The 17,943-nt window shown below is 34.5% G+C and overlaps 1 protein-coding gene across 3 annotated transcripts in view; it reads left to right on the forward strand.

Moving 5' to 3' along the window:
- The window catches only part of DNAJB4 (DnaJ heat shock protein family (Hsp40) member B4), a 45,528-nt gene extending 28,173 nt beyond the window's left edge, over positions 1 to 17,355 (forward strand). For 2 of the 3 annotated variants that reach the window (XM_058538363.1, XM_058538361.1), the window contains 3 exons: positions 7,133 to 7,374; positions 13,947 to 14,515; positions 15,894 to 17,355. In XM_058538363.1, the coding sequence (XP_058394346.1) occupies positions 7,164 to 7,374; positions 13,947 to 14,515; positions 15,894 to 16,127 (1,014 nt within the window). In that variant the 5' untranslated portion in view covers positions 7,133 to 7,163 and the 3' untranslated portion in view covers positions 16,128 to 17,355. The remainder of the gene's footprint in view (positions 1 to 7,132; positions 7,375 to 13,946; positions 14,516 to 15,893) is intronic. The other variant, XM_058538364.1, reaches the window with a different exon arrangement.
- The last annotated feature ends 588 nt before the right edge of the window (positions 17,356 to 17,943 follow it).

Genomic DNA, 17,943 nt, shown 5'->3' on the forward strand with positions numbered 1-17,943 from the left:
CAAAAGGCTCAAAAAGGGCAACTGACAGAGACTTGGCTATTTCTGTTATGTACAACACTTCAAGATAATGACTGGAATTATGGCTGACAACCAGGACAGGTCAGAATTTTAGGAATGTCACATAATTTTTTAAAATACTTGTATTAATAACATTTATTTGCACAATATCATAGGTCCCTATGAAACAATGCTTAGTTATCCATTTAACCATGATGACAAAGATTTTCAGACAAATGTGTAAAATTAAATAGCTGTAAGAAAAACCGTAAGGCCTGTGATTATAGACCTGATAAAAACAGTACAGGAAATTTATTTTGATAAAACATGAAATCTCTACCCTTCTGGTACACTGCTCAAAGAAAAAAACCTTTCATAATCTCTTTATCAAGAGCAGACTAAAAGTTTAAGAAAATTATCCCTTTTAAGAGAGAGAAAGCCAAATTTTAATTTTTGTACCAGCTTTTTATATTATAAAAGTTTAGTTAATTAAATTCATTTTGATCTTAGCCAACTCACCCATGCACAAAACTCTTTTCCTCAGGTCGTCTTCCACAAACCTTCTGTAACTTTTTTTTAGATTCAGAATTTGTCCCATGCCTTTTTTTCCCCCTAGTCTTTAGGACAAATTTATCTTTCTCAACAAAACAAATAAAAATTTCTATTCTTTATGCCTTCTTTACTAAAAACATACATCTTTCTTTCCTTGAATACAATGATAGTTGTTTGCCTTATTAATTTTGGCTTTAATCACGTATATTAATTAGAATTTTAGCTCTTACAAGCCCCTTAATTTTTAGTGAAAACTAAGAAGTAAGCAATTATGAACTGTCTTACATCAGCATTCTGTGGCTTGGCAAATTTATAAATACTTTTTATGATTTTTAGAAACATGATACTGCATAGTACAATTTTTACATAAAATACAAGACATGCTTGCTAATAGACCCAAACATCTTGTAGTTTCTCTGTAATAAGAAGCCAAAGGTAGATAAACCTATATTTAGTAATTAATGTCTAATATTTTATCTTATTTAAAAATGATATAGATGTTCAGTGAATTTTCCATCATTTAATTTAATCTAACAAAACTTCAAAGTTTCAAGTTACCAAGAGATTTTGAAAGTTATTTTAAATATACATGTTATAATACATAATTATTGTTTAAAAAAGTTTACCCAAAAACTTTTACTTACATCTACTTAGTTTACTTGTTTCCAATAATTATGCTTAGATTTCCTACAAGAACTTCATGAGACAGCAGGCAACATCAGCTATCATTGTAAGCTGTTATTTTTATTGACAGATAACGAGCTTATTTGGCTAGTAAACCCAGGCTGCATGTCTGCATCATATCCAATGTTGATAACTGAGGACGTGCCTCTTTCAACCAAACCAACAAGCTTAAATAAGCTTTTATGTACCAAAGATGAATTTATATCATGTTAGCTTGAAAAACATTTGGGTTATTTTCTACTGTATTTAGAAGTAATTTATGTAAGTGCTTACTTTAAGCCAATTGAACAGAGCTCCTAATTTTGGCCATACCATCCAGAGATAGAAAAATATTACATATACCACATATATATATAGACACACACATAAACAACGGACGGATGCAACAAAGTTTTTATAGCCTCTGTTTTAAAAATTTTCCTTAGATTTTTGGGCAGGAGTGCTTTCCTAGCAGTCTACATCTCCAAAAGCTTTTTTTGGGGTCCAGCCCCGTGGTGTAGTGGTTAAGTTTGGCGTGTTCCGCTTTGGTGGCCCAGATTCACAGGTTCGGATCCTGGACGTGGACCTACACCACTTGTCAGCCATGCTGTGGCAGATGACCCACATATAGAGTGGAGAAATATTGGCACAGATGTTAGCTTAGGGCTAATTTTCCTCGAGCAAAAACAGGAGGATTGGCAACAGATATTAGCTCAAGGTTAATCTTCCGTGGCAAAAAAAAAAAAAAGCTTTTCCCATTTTGTTTTTTCAGTCTTAGGGATCTGGGATGGTCTAGATAGTAGCTCCTGGAAAGGTCACAAGTTTTTGAGATTAACAGGGGAGGTTAGTTACTTAGCAAAGGACTGACACACCCATCCAGTTACATTATCCTTAATTTGCTTCTTTCCCTTTGGGTACCTAGTTTTGTCTTAATTTAGGGAAGAAGGCCAAAAAATTCCTTTCAGGCTTTAAATAGGAGCTTCTAATTTGGCCAAATGTCTGATCATAAGTTACTAAATCTTGTCAAGTTTCAGCTGGGAAGAACAGTAACTATTCCTGACAGCATTAAAGAACTCCATTATTTTTATTTTTATTTTTTTTAATTTTAATTTCCCCTTGACTGTTTAATGGTAGCAGTTTCCGGGAAAATCTCTCAAGAGTCTGTCTCATTAACCCTGGGAGGAGCTCATATTGGGTCCTCCTTCAAAGGTAGATTACAGGGGTGTTCGTAAAGCCATTACTCAATAAGCGCACTTCTTAAATGATCTAATTGGAACATTCCTTGTAATAGCCAATGTACAAGTTTTGGAGGCTCAAAGGAGCCCCAAAATGGCCACTATAATTTTAAATTATCCCAGGTTATCTTGATCCAAAGGTTCTTTTCTTTTTGCAGTAAGAATCCTTTTTATAGCTATTTTTGAAGTCATTTTGACAATTTTATTTATTTATTTATGTATTTTTTGTGAGGAAGATCAGCCCTGAGCTAACATCCATGCCAATCCTCCTCTTTTTGCTGAGGAAGACCAGCCCTGAGCTAACATCTATTGCCAATCCTCCTCCCTTTTTTTCCCCTTTTTCTCCCCAAAGCCCTAGTAGATAGTGGTATGTCATAGTTGCACATCCTTCTAGTTGCTGTGTGTGGGACGCTGCCTCAGCGTGGCTGGACAGATGGTGTGTCGGTGCGCGCCCGGATCTGAACCCGGGCTGCCAGTAGCGGAGCACGTGCACTTAACTGCTATGCCAAGGGGGCCGGCCCCCCAGTTTGACAATTTTAAAGTGAGATCTCCTTTACCATGCTTAATTAACATTGCCTGAAGGGGGGATTTATATGCCTTCACAATATCAGGAGGGAAACGTTTCCCAGTGAGACACAATATTTATCCCCATAATATAATTTAAAATACAATCAGGCATAAGAGATGTAATCACTTTTATACAAAGCCCATCATTCCCGGCTGGTCCTGTTGGAAGAAGATTAGCACAAAGACAAAACAAAAACCCTGAACAGCTGTTCTTACCTCCTTCCATCACCATCTCAAAACCTCCGGCTGAGGCATCTTGGCCTTGAGGGTCCGACCACCCCGATTGTGACCTGGGTTGATCAGGTGTCCCTGATCCCTCACCTAATAGGTCATTCATGGACTGGTACCAGTCCTTGAGAGAGTGGCTCTCTTAAGGGACTGGTGAAACTATTCCCGGGAGAGAGCTCCCTTGGTCCGTTCCTGGGGAGAGGGGCTCCCTCAATCCTCAGCCAAGGCCTCTCCTTTCCCTCAGTCCATACCTGAGGAGAAGCCCCTCTTCTCTCTCAGTCCTGCGTGCAGGCACACACCCTGTTCTGATGCTAAACTGAAGATAGACTTTACGTTGGCTTGCGGGAGATCCCCCTTGATTCCAACGAATGGACAGAAGACAAGTCTAAGTGCGGCTGTGGGTGCTAGTTCAGTGAGAGTCAGTGGGGAGAGTCCAGCAGTCAGGCAGGACAGTCCTGGTGTCGCCACCGCCCATTCGCAAGCCTGCTGCAACATAGGTGAGTCAGCCTGAGATGTGCTGCTGCAGGCCATTGCTTCACCTGTTGGGAGCCAAGAGGCTGAAATCAAGGAGAGGAGCCAGCAACTATTCCAGTCCCGGCAGGGTTGCCAGATTTTGTTATCGAGCCCTAAGGGACCGTGACCCACAAGTGGGTCCTTTTGCCTGGAGCTGCTCACACCAATAGAACGAAACTGAGTTCGAAATAGCGGAGCAAACTTTATTTGTTGATCAAGGAATATGGAGGAGAGCTTGTGCTCTAAAACACCTCCCCAAGGGAAGGTGAGCAGGGTTCTTATGGGATGTGAATGAGGGAGGGGTCTCCACATCATTGCTTGGGGTGGGGGCATTTGGGGCATGCACAGATCTTCTCTTCTTGCACATGGCACCTTTTGCACGGGTTTCCTTTTGCACACGGCACCCCATCACTATCTTGGACTTTTCTGGTTTGGGCCGGTTCTGCAGTTTGGCCGTCGGCAGTGTTCTGCTTTGGTTCCTATAAGCAAGCCCAACTTAAAAACGAAGCATTAGACTTGGAAAATGTTTTAGGGACTTCTCTGAGTGACATTACTGTTGCCTTTATGTGCTCTTATTTTTGTCATAATAATTATTTACAGAGATGACAGTTGCTCGCCCCCCCATAAAAAAAAAACCACATCATCTCATACAAACTTAGATGAAGAAAATTTACTGTAAAGTGATTGTGTAATGGACTTTCAACCCCTAAGTGGTAGAGGAGACAACTCAGTCTGAAAAAGTGAATGTAAGAGTAAAATGTCTCTGAAGTATTACGTAGTTTACTAATGGTCATATTGATCCATTACCCTATTGCATCTAATTGCGATGAATATATTTGTATATATAATAATTTTTTTCTTTGAATTATTTTTTAAGGACACCATTTCCAGGTATGGTATTTACAGGGCTTTTAAAGTTATTTTTAATGTGTTCCCATATGTTTGAAGGAATTATTTACACTACTCATTTTACCAAAACTTAGCTCGATTGTCTTATTATTTAAAGTCTTAAAATTATAATTGCTTCCTTCTTAACTCGAAATTCCCAAGTTGAAGTGAATTCTTGCTTTTCAGCTTTACCACTATGATTCTTTTTTGTGTGTATGATATTTGAAGAAATATGAAAAGCCTTTATCACCCTTCTGTATGTGTGAGAGCCAATTTTCTTTCCATTTGTTAATATATAATGCATTTCTCAGAAATGTATTTTAATATTTGGGTTCTAAAATAATTTAATAAGTCAAATCCTGATAATATTTCTAGCTCTCTGAAAATGATTGAATCAGATAAGAATCTATTTTTTTTCCTCCCAGAATTACCCACCAGAACAATTCAGACTTTTCATAGATAGTAATGTCAGTGTTCCTTTGGTAATGCATATTTAAAGGAAATCTCTTGGAAATTAATTCTAGAATAGGTGATTTTTATTGTATTTTTCCTGGATTCTAGATGCTGATCCTTGCGCTGGATTCCAACTTGCAATATGCTTTTTTTTTAAAGTAGGAGTCTTTAGATGACTTTGGATATTAGCATTTTTCCCTACGTTTTTTGGATTTGAAAGTTTATCTTTTGACATTGAGTATTGCTTGATGGTACTAAAAAAACTTGCTGAATAGCTGACAAACTTCTGTAACCTGTAAGTAGCTAGATAGATGTTATACATTTCTAATACCAAGGTGTTTTTAAAATAGAGAGTTTTAAGAAATAGGAAATCCTTGCGGTGAAAATGCACAGATACACATTTTGAAAGAATTGCTGAATCATTAGTGTAAAGCTGCTTGGCGTATAGAGTAGGTGTTCCCATATCTTTAAAGGTTAACACATGATCATCATGTTTTCATTATATTCCAAACATATATACACATTTACTTTTCCTCATAAATGTTCTTTTTTTCTTTTAAGTTTACAGACTTAAGATATTTAAGTAGCGGGCTCTGTGCATTTCTTTTCACATTTTCTTATTAATCCATCTTTCCAATATTAGAAATGGGAACGTTTTTAAAAAGATGAGTTATATACATTGAAAATATTTCTTGTAAATATCGAAAATATATGTAAAAAAGCAAACATCAAAAGGGTATATAAATGATAATGATATAAACTTTGTTAATAAAAAGACAAACAAAACTACAACAACCATCAATATTCATAGAAAAAAAACGATTAGAAGGTAATACACTAATATTTAGTAGGGATTACCTGAAGAGATATGATAGGGAAGTTTTTACTTTATTCTTTTTTCTTTCTGTGTTTTCCAAAATCTTCAACAGTGAGTATTTATATTTATAATTAGGTAAAACGTGTTTTTAAAAGAAAAAATATTTCTCATATTACTGCCCTATAAATAACATTTCCATATTTTAAGCTGATCCAGTTAAGGTCTTATAATAAACATGAGTATTTACTGTCTATAACCTGATACTTTTCTCCTATCTTTCCTGTGGCACAAAAATTCTTTAAATAGTGACCCTAGGAGTGTGGTGGGTCTCATTCTGTTTTAGTTGAAGTAACTAAAATCAGACATGAAGGTTTCATAAATTTTAGTTTGCCAGAACTATTAACTCTTGTATACAACAAAAAACTAGTTAAAATCATTAGCTAAAATCATATTTAAGCCCTTTACTTATTTTAAAACGTTGCTTTTGATGTTTATGATATATATAGCCTTTTACAATGTGAAATTGGTATATTGACTTCCTGGTATTTCTGATTTATAGACCCCAAGAATTTTGAAAATGAGACAAAATATTTGAAATTTTTCATTTAAACAAACTATGTTTTTGGTATTGTATATCTTACATTTGAATAACTTTAAACTGAAATGAAAATGCCTAAAATAAGTTCAAGGGTACTTTTATTTTTATAGTAACTTTAACTTATTTTAACATAGGATACTTAATTGCTGTAATTATTTTTGTTGCTTTTTCACCGAGAATGGAATAAATAAATGCGTAGTTATGACATTCCATGCTGAAATATTGGTTTCTTAAGCTTCTTGGCCTCTTAAAAAGGAAGTAAAAATGGTAGAGCCAGAAGGAAAGGGAATAGTTAATCATGGAGGAGGAGAAAACCTAGCTCAGTACTTTGACTAGAGGCAGCTGGGGAAATGACGTCCTGTAGCATTTGCTGTTCTAGAAAGTACAGAGACACGTAGTGAAAATGGGAGGATCTAGAAGGAGGCCGCCCCCTGTGTAGTGTATATTTATCTGTAAGTGAGCTGTTGGGGAAGGAATTAAATACAGAGACGCTGTCGGCTTGCTGCCTTCAGACAGTGAAGCTGAATTGCTGATTTGCTTTAACTTTTGAAATACCCAGCTCGGTTTATTTTTCTTAGAATTCTATTGCTAAGACTGGGAACGCTGTTTTCTTTCACAAAGGGAAATCTAAGTTCATTTCAAGGCATTCGAAATGGGGAAAGACTATTATTGCATTTTGGGAATTGAAAAAGGAGCTTCAGATGAAGATATTAAAAAGGCTTACCGAAAACAAGCCCTCAAATTTCATCCAGACAAGAACAAATCTCCTCAGGCAGAGGAAAAATTTAAAGAGGTCGCAGAAGCTTATGAAGTGTTGAGTGATCCTAAAAAAAGAGAAATATATGATCAGTTTGGGGAGGAAGGTAAGTATTCTGTGTGTATCTTTCTGTCTCTCCAGCTCTGTGTCGTTCTCTCTCTCTCTCTCTTTTTTTTTCCTTTCTCTCTTAGCTTTCTGGTTATCATTCTGTTAAATTCTCAGACATATCAAAAGTAAAAAGACAAATAATGGATAAAAATGAGATTTCATCCCTGATTATATGAATGAATATTACATAGCTGTGAATGAACTGTACGTGTTTGCCTTTTTTTGGCTTTTGGCGTTTTGTAATAGACATATTCTGCCATTAGATTTATAATGTTAACATTGTATATTTGAAAAGAAACCTTAAATTCCCATACCCATTAATGAATTGTGTCAAAAGTCTTATGCAACCTGTTTTATTTTCTAATGAATTTTCTGCCAGAACCAATAAAGATCCTTCAGTCATTTAAAATTTTAAGATTGGCAGTTCAGATTCTGAGTAGTTTATATTTTCTTCACAAAAACAAAAGAAGTTTTTTGTCTTTTTTATAGCGACGCTAGCTTAGACTGAACAAGATAGATCATCTCTCTGAGAAGCAGAAGGCCCAGGCATTTAGCTCTAGTTGTTTTTGGCATTCTGCCTGGAGAGGAAAGAATTTTCCTGATGTCATAAAATACCAGAACAAGTTTTTAGCTTAATTGTAAACAGTAATTGTGTGCCAAGAAAATGAGATCTCAGAAATACAATTTTTGACCTAAAATGGCCACCTAGTTAGAACAATTATTGATTTACTTTTAGGTAACGTTATTTCCTTTGAAATTTTATTATCTAGGTATAGAGGAAAGGTGACAACTTCCCTTTCCTCTCCCTGCCATACTTTTGTCTCTTGCATTGTGAGATCAAAAACTAGTTGAATACAGTAAATGAAAGTAATTTAATTATCCTTTTATCATTCTGGATTTTAAATTGTTTGTCCATCATTTCCATATAAATGTAGCTATAAAGTAAGACTATTTTAAATTGCTAATTAACAACAACAACAAAAACTAATTCCTGCAAGTTCTGTGATTTTCAACTTTTTAAATCAGGACTAAGTTATTTTATTACTAATTTTTCTCCCAAAATGTTCTCTCTTGAATCATTGTAGTTATGAAAACTTTATTTCTTTGCTTCATTTATTGCATTTAATGTTAAATTTTCCTAATTAGAAATATATCCTAAAAGACAGTGAGCAGTGACTGCTCATTTTTAGTTAAAAAATTAAATTTAGATAAGCAGAGTAATTGTGTAGAGGGGTTTTGTTTTGATCTGAGTGGCCAAAAATTGCAGTTTCTGCTGCTGATTTTGGTGTTATGAGGACTTGCAGTGTCAGATTCTTACAAAGTAAATATTGAAAAGGCAAATAGTGGGCAGTTCAATCCTGCTTGTTCCTTATGACCATACTACTCAAAATACTATGATTTGGTTCATCTCAAAAGCTAAGCAGGATTCTGAAATACTGCTAATAATATACTACTCTTTCTGAAGAAGTTAGTTTGTAATTTTGTAAAGAAGTCCACAAGGTGGAGTAACACTATAAATTCCTGTGAAAAAGGAGATATCTTCTGCTTTAATGCTCATCTCACTGATAGCTCAAGTTTGTCTATGACTAAGCCATAGAGTTCGGTGTTTACTGAGGATATTAGTCTTCAGAATTTTCAAGTCACCAAATGATATATTTTTCTTTAACATTGCCTCTTAATACTGGGTTTCTTGAGCGGTATTTCTCCAGTTTGATTTTTACTGATTGTCATCAGTGAGTGAAATTTAAAAAACTAAAGCAGGATCATCTGTATACCCTGATTCCTTTTTTGTTCTTGACTCAGATAATTGATATAAGCAATAGAGATAATAGTGAGGGGAGACTGAGTTTTTTAAAGCATTGAAATATATTATTCAGAAATATCATTTTCTAGTTATAAGTTACTTGAAAATCTAATTAGGTGAAAGTTATTTGATTATTTTTTAGAAATTATTCTTCCTTTAAAGAAAAGCATTATATTTGCCCTTTATTCAGAACATCTCATTAATACTTTTTAAAAATCCCTTGTATACTGTGAAAATGTGGGAAAACATTTTTTCTTTTTGCCTTTCATTGTTCTGTTTGTGCCTGCAGGCCTGGTTCCATAGCCCTATGTGTTTCTCCAGTAATAACAAAACACTGAATTTTGGGACTGTGGTGCCATTACTAATATACCTGATATACTTTATTTTCCCTTTATTACACCCTCTTTCAAAGCCTGGGACAGTAGGAATAAGGAGCCATGAACTGAGAAGTGTATGAGTTGAACAAGCTAAATTTATATGTAGGAACTAAGAGAACCAGTGATCCAGTATTCATGTTTTGAAAATCTCTAATATCCACAGTTTTGAATGCCGGGTTTTTAAAAAGTGGGACAAAAATAGAGATGTTTTAAATTTACCATATGACCCAAGATTCCACTTCTAGGAATCTATAAAAGAGAAATGAAAATATAGGTCCCACACAAAGACATGTACATGAATGTTCATAGCAACATGATTTGTAAAGTCCCCAAACTGGGACAATCCAAAAGTACCATCGTTTAGTGAACAGGTAAACAAAATATGGTATATATGTGTGTACACACATGCACATGCACACACGAAGAAATACTACTTAGCAATTAAAAGGACTAATGTAATGAAACATGCTACAACATGGGTGAACCTCAAAAACTGTACTAAATAAGTCAGATGTAAAAGACTGCATATTCTGTGATTCCATTTATATGAAATGCATGGAAAAGGCAAATTTATAGAGAAAAAGCAGATCAGTGGTTGCCTAGGGCTAGAGGTGGGAGCTGGGATTAGCTGCAAATAGAAACTAGAGAATTCTTTGGGTTGATGGAAATGTTCTATAACTGGATTGTGGTGATGGTTGCACAACTCTACAACTTTACTAAAATCATTGAATTGTATATATACAGTGAGTTAATTTTATAGTATCTAGTAAATAAACCTATTTTTAAAAATAGAGAAATTTTCTCCATAGTTGAATCATTTGAAAACAAAAAAATACAGAACTACAGAGAATTAAAATTGGATTTTGAACCAGTCTCTCCCTAAAAATTTTAGGTTTAGTTCTGAATTGTCTAGTGGATGTCAACAGAAATTTGTGTTAAAAGACTAAAAAAAAAAAAAGATTTACAATAACATAGCCTTACGGTATTCTAGTTCTCTAACATTTCTTTTCCTTTATGCCTTTATTTGTGTTTATAGTTTACTTAATTACTTATTTTAAATACTGAAAGGTAGTATTTATATGATCAAACTTGTCTTTAGTATATTAATCTTTATACTAGCTTGCTTGTGTTCTTTAATTTATATATTTAATCAACTGGATCTCTTTTTATTTACTATGTATTTCTAAAAATAAGTAAATTGGGTTTTTCTGTATTGTAACTGTAAAGCACTCATTAGGCTAGTATCCCTGTAAGTCTTGGCTGTAAATCTGTATTTTTACATATTAGATCTCCTTAAAGTAAGAGTTATTAAAGTCCTATAATTTTTAGTTTGAAATCCTGATTCTTCTCCAATGCTGCTGCTTTTGATAAACTTTTAGTCAACTAACTAGTGCAAATGATTGTTATGGATAGTATCCCAAACACATATTTTGTTTTTGAATTGCAAGTTGGTTGCCTGGTTGTTTTTTAAATAATAGCAGTCTTGCTACAGCATGGGCAGATGTTGATTCTGGAGTGCATTCCTTTTTTTTTTGTTTTGTTTTGTTTAATAATTTTATTTATTTATTTATTTTTCCCCCAAAACCCCAGTAGATAGTTGTATGTCATAGCTGCATGTCCTTCTAGTTGCTGTATGCGGGACGCGGCCTCAGCATGGCCGGAGAAGCAGTGAGTCGGTACGCGCCCGGGATCCGAACCCGGGCCGCCAGCAGCGGAGCGCGTGCGCTTAACCGCTAAGCCACGGGGCCGGCCCTGGAGTGCATTCCTTGATCACATAAAGTGATGATGGTGTCTAGAAAACATTTTGGATAGCAAAGGGAATCCAGTTAAATATTAAAATTTTCCACAAGCAGTATGTATATCGAAATGTAGGTAATAGAGAGTTGACTTGACGGGGCTGGCCAGGTGGAGCAAGTGGTTAAGTGCGTGTGCTCCGCTTCGGCGGCCAGGGTTCACAGATTCAGATGCCAGGCGCGCACCGATGCAACACTTGTCAAACCATGTTGTGGCGGCATCCCATATAAAGTGGAGGAAGATGGGCACAGATGTTAGTGCAGGGCCAATCTTCCTCAGCAAAAAAAAAAAAAAGGATTGGCATCAGATGTTAGGTCAGAGCTGATCTTACACACGCAAAGAAAGAGTTGACTTTATAGTTTATGACATGCCTCTTGCAATTCAAGTGTAGGCAATGCAAGTGATGCTTGCATTATAAAATGCATAATAATTTGTGTTATATTGGTATGAATTTGATAGAATTTTCTCAGTCATTATAGTAGCTTGTCCTTTATCTGAGCTATGTAGTTGACTATTTAGTGTCAAGGAAAACCTCAGAGCTCCTTTGGAGGCTTTTTGTCAGCTTTGATAAATGTCACTTCACAGAGTGCGTGACTCTCCTCAAGGACTCTGTAATCCTGATTGAGTTACCATTTTTGGCAGAGGAGGGAAGGGGTTTTAGAGAAAAGCCAAACCCATGATGTAATAACTTAAAATGTTATTCTTTCTTTTCATGAATCCATTATGAGTCCAAAACATTTGGATTTTGTCTTAGAGAGGGTTAGATTAGGCAAGCTAATTTACTCTATTTACTTTATTAACTCTGTTAAATTATTATACTCTATTATATTTGTAGGATGAAAGATGAAGTGATTGAAATAGTTTAAGCATTGATTTAGTTACATTGGTCATGACCTTGAGTTATAGACATACCCTCTCATTTAAAAAAATCCTGTCACTAGCTTTTTTTTTAACATTTGGAGGTATAATTGTACCACTAAAGTTTATAAAAAGACATTTTGGATGAGCTGCGTAATAAAAGTTCTTGTTCTGCTTTTTTTGTCATTCTCTTTCTACAAGGAATATCCCTGCTATCTGGATATATCATTCAATACACATTTCGACAGTTTTCCGATTATTAAATTTCTCTTAGTCTCTCTAGATTTCTATTCATGGACGAAGGTAAAAATTTAAACATCAGCTGAGACTTTTGGTTGAAGCAGAGTACATGTATGCCTTTTAACGAAAGAAGCCAAATAGAATAAGACACAAAACTAAGTCTCTTTGAAAGCATGCTGAGTGATTCCAGTAGAATTTTATATTATTAAATCTCATATATGTGTATGTGGGATTATACTTTATATTGCTTTTGCTTCTTCCTCTTCTCAATCCTGACGCTCAAGATACCTTTTCAAATTTCTATTTAGGAGACTTTAAGAATTAGTTCATTCCCTCTATTCAGTAAACATGGATGCCTATCATTTTTAGCCCTGTATGCATGAGCAATGCAAAAATGAATAAAATGTATTTCCTGCCCTCAAATTACTCATTGTGTGAACATATTGAAGTCTCTTTGTTTAGTCTCTTGGATTTTTCAGTTTTAAAATTTTTAGATTCTGTTTTTGCTTGTATCCTTGGTCAGGAATGCCCATAAGGCTCATTCAGAAACTTTGCTGATACTGTAATGGTATAAATCCTTGTCAGTATTGATTGCTTAAAGATCACTATACTGTTGTTTTGTGGTTTTAGTAGAATCTTTCTTTTTTATGTAGTGGAAAATGCTGCTTCAAATATGTAATCTCTTGTGAGCTACATATTACTTAGTTGAGCCTTAGAGAACAGAGAGTCACTATCTTGGTGTCTGAAGCAGGTTGTCCACAATAGAGATAAATAACCAGTCCAAAGGCCTTACATGTCAAGAGGGTTTACAGCTCTTGATTTCAGTCTTCTTTTTACATGCTGTTGAAATTAATACTATCATATGGTATGCCTAGATAAACAATTTTGTTATCTAGGATAGGGATAACTATTTTAGTGTCTAAGAGAACATTTTTCATGGAGTGTCCTATTTATTAGAATTTTTTTCCTTTTTGTCACAAAGAGAGTTCTGTTTTAATTCTTGAACAGTAAAAGATGATCTGAAATAAAGCTAGTTAGTATAAATATGATATTTCTATATTATTGATTGTGCTCGTTGATTATAATGGTACTTAAAGATTTAGGTGATGCATTTTGTGTTGATTACTGAAGACCTTTTAATTGACGTCTCTTAAAAACTTCTATTTGTATACTTCAGATTGTCAAACCAGTAGCTTATGAGATAAGAGGTTCCCAGTTTTTATTTATTTTCTTATTTACCTGTGGAACAAAGATTCAGGAGTAAATTTTCATTAAAGATGGGGATTTGGAGGAAGAATCTGAAAGCTAAAAGTTTAACTTAGGAGGGAATGATCAGAAGTTATGTAGCTGTTCTGTATTTAGTTATAGTGGCATTTCTGGCCAATATTAATAAATTGCAAGCTAAGTTGGCTAAAGTTTATTAGTAATACAATTTTTGAAAGTTTAACTTTCAGGGGTTACAAGCTTTTTTCTAATCATGCTTCTCTCTTCATTTAGGGTTGAAAGGAGGAGCAGGAGGTACTGATGGACAAGGCGGTACCTTCCGGTACACCTTTCATGGTGATCCTCATGCCACATTTGCAGCATTTTTCGGAGGTTCCAACCCCTTTGAAATTTTCTTCGGAAGACGGATGGCTGGTGGTAGAGATCCTGAAGAAATGGAAGTAGATGGAGATCCTTTTGGTGCCTTTGGATTCAGTATGAATGGATATCCAAGAGACAGGAATTCTGTGGGGCCATCCCGCCTCAAACAAGATCCTCCAGTTATTCATGAACTTAGAGTGTCACTTGAAGAAATATATAATGGTTGTACCAAACGGATGAAGATTTCTCGAAAAAGGTTAAACCCTGATGGAAGGAGTTATAGATCAGAGGACAAAATTCTCACCATTGAGATTAAAAAAGGGTGGAAAGAAGGCACCAAAATTACTTTTCCAAGGGAAGGAGATGAAACACCAACTAGTATTCCAGCAGACATTGTTTTTATCATTAAAGATAAAGATCACCCAAAATTTAAAAGGGATGGATCAAATATAATTTATACTGCTAGAATTAGTTTACGAGAGGTAAGTTAGTAGGACCTAGGATTCGGAAACCAGACAATTATGTATCTGATTTTAGGGAATTTATCAAAATAATAGCTAACATTTGTTTAGTGCTTATTACATGTTATTTTTTAAATTCTCTTAGGGACCGTCTGAGGTAGTACTACTGTTATATCTCTTTTATGGATAAGATTATATTTTCTAAGTTTAGTTACCTATACTAATAATTTAAATGCCAATTTTAAGTGCTAATTGGATTATGTACTATGAGGCCTAATAGTGGGTTAACTCTACTCTGTTTTTACAAGTATGGTTTATGACATCTGCACTGTAATCTCATCACCTTAGTCCATGCATAAGATTTTTTCCAAAATTGTTAATTTGGAATAATTAACAAAAAAGTATTAAAAATGAAATAATTTATAAGGGTACTGCTTTAATATATAAGTTCTTATTCTATTTTTAGTCATTATTGTTTCTCAAATTGGATGATAGTCCTACAAATATGGCCATGTCAGTTCCCTACTTAAAATTCTTAACTCCACATAGCATCTACCATAAAGTTTGAATTCTTTAGCTTAAAATAGAAGGTCATTTTTAGTCTTTCTACCCATAAATGTACGTGCATTTCCCTGAGTTTGCTGTATTGTTATCTTGTATACATCTGTGTCATTGTCTGAGCTCTACTCGATGGAACACTATTGTTTTTCACTTTGCCTCAATACCTGCCACTTGTCTAGTGCTTAGCTCAAGCGTTCTCCACTCCCAGAAGCTAAGGGAGTAAGTTGGGTGCCATTTCTCTCATAAAAGACTTGTGCACATACCTCTGTGCCAGCATTATGCTGTATTACAGCAACTAGTTTGCTTCTGAGTTCCTTCTGTATTCCTTGAGGTGGGGTCTATGTTCGTGGTCCCTGTTTGCTCAGCGTCTAGCAGGAATGTGTGGCATATAGTAGGCACTCATTAAACATTTGTTGACTAAGACAATAAATGTACCTCTTGTCCTGACATTTTCCCTCCAAAAAAATAGGTAGTTGCTCCTATCCTGTTCTTTCCAGTCCTGGATTTCTCCCTCTTCTCCTCTCCCACCCATCCCTGCATCTTGAATGTTGTAATAGCTATCCAGCATCAGTCTATCCATTTCATTCCAGGGGAAGGTGGAAGACTTCCTTACTTCTCTTTTCCTTTTCCTTTCCTTCCCCTTCTCCTTTCTTCTTTTGTAACATATCTGATTATGCATGTCCTGGAGGGATTTTCTAATGGGGAAAAAGTCTTATAATTATTGATATTCTTTTGGGGGTTAAAAATGTACCTTAGTGGGATCATCTTTTACACCTGGTAATATTTTTGTTTAGACTTTTAAGTTTTGAAGTTTATTAATTTTATTGGTTCATTTTAGGCATTGTGTGGCTGCTCAATTAATGTACCAACAATGGATGGAAGAACCATACCTATGTCAATAAATGATATTGTGAAACCGGGAATGAGGAGAAGAATTATTGGATATGGGCTGCCGTTTCCAAAAAATCCTGACCAACGTGGTGACCTTCTAATAGAATTTGACGTGTCCTTCCCAGATACTATATCCTCATCATCCAAAGAAATACTTAGGAAACATCTTCCTGCCTCATAGAATGAAAAACTTTGTTACCCAAATTTTGATAAGGCACTGAAAATATAAAAGGACTGGCTGTTTACTGTTGTAGATGTGAATTCTGTATAAAGACATGTAAATTATTTTGAGGGTTCATTAAATTGCATGAATAGAGACGGGTCAAATAAATAGGCAAAAGGGATTTTTACAGTTGGAGATGAAGAGAAAACCTTATTCACTGTATTTTATTTCATTTCTCCCAAATCAGAAATGTTTAGTATTTTGCTTACATGTAAAATTTGTTTTTGTGGAGTTAGTAGATTTATTTGTAATGAAGTATTAGACATATCTTTACATTATCAGTATGATAGGTTCTCATTTATAATGGAAATTTAAATTCTTAACTGAACTACACATTTTATGTATTTTTAGAAAATAAAAACTCAAGTCATTTGGAAATGTGGTTAACTAGATTTAAATCACCATCTGAAATGCTGTTCTAGAGCTGATATCCATAAAAGAATATCCTAATGCATACGTTTCACCATTTTGATTTTTAAAGCATGCTATAGCATTTCTTAATAACATAGTCTTAAAGTTCTTAAGGCAGACCTTTTCTTCATAAAAAAGAAATTAGTGGCAACTTATCTCCTGTGGAAATCCCAATTGCCTGAATTACTGATATTTTAGAAATAGGCGGTTTTTAAAATGCCATATGTAATTTTATGCAAGTTGACTATATATCTTGGACTTAATAAATTATAGGCACATTTTATTGTCCACTAGTTTAATTTGTTTAATAATTTTGTTTTTAGAGGAAATATTGTTACTTGGAATTAATTTTCCAATTACATAGTCTTCTATAACTTACTCATAATATGCTATATGTACCTTATGCAATTTCCCTAAAACGGATAAACTACCACTATGATGTTAAACCAAAATACAGGGAAAATAAACACTAACTGCTGCTTATGAATGATGTTGCTACTATTTGTTATGCATATAAATATTTTACTTTTTCATATGTATAGATTGCATTTCTTAGTTTTAATTTTTTAAATATACTTATGTTTAAAAAATTGTTTTGTTTTCTTCTGTTTTGTAACTATAGTGAGAATGATGTCTTAGTTTTTAGTTCAAAAGTAATTTTCAGGATGATTGATATATATATATATACACAAGGTATACTGGATCCTGTCACCTTTTAGCAGGATATGAAGTCTTCATCTTTTAGAAATTCAATAAATAGGTTTTAATCACCATATACTTTATAGCTTTATTGAGATATAATTCACATACCATAGGGTTTACCCTTTTAAAGTGTATAATTCAGTGGTTTTAGTATATTTACAGAGTTATGTGACCACTTTCTAATTCCAGAACATTTTTATCACCCTAAAAAGATACTCCATATCCTTTAAAAGCACTCACTTCCAATTCCTCCAGCCTCTGGCAAACACTAACCTACTTTCTGTCTCTATGGATGTGTCTCTTCTGGACATTTCATATCAAGGGATCAAATGATATGTGGCTTTTTTTATTTGGCTTCTTTCACTTAGTGTTGTTTTCAAGGTACATTCACAGTGCATTGCACATCAGTACTTCGTTCCTGTTTTATGGCCAAATAATTTTCCATTATGTAGGTGTACCACACTTTGTTTATCCATTCATTAGTTGATGGGCATTTGGGTTTATTCCACTTGTTGGTTATTCTGAATAATGCTGTATGAACATTTTTGTGTAAATTTTTGTGTACATAATTTTTCAATTCTCTTGGGTATATACCTAAGAATAGAATTGCTAGGAATAACCATATACTTTAGTTGCAAGTTGAAGATGCTTGAAAATGCCA

This window comes from Diceros bicornis, chromosome 4 (genome assembly GCF_020826845.1).
Source record: "Diceros bicornis minor isolate mBicDic1 chromosome 4, mDicBic1.mat.cur, whole genome shotgun sequence".
Taxonomy (NCBI): domain Eukaryota; kingdom Metazoa; phylum Chordata; class Mammalia; order Perissodactyla; family Rhinocerotidae; genus Diceros; species Diceros bicornis.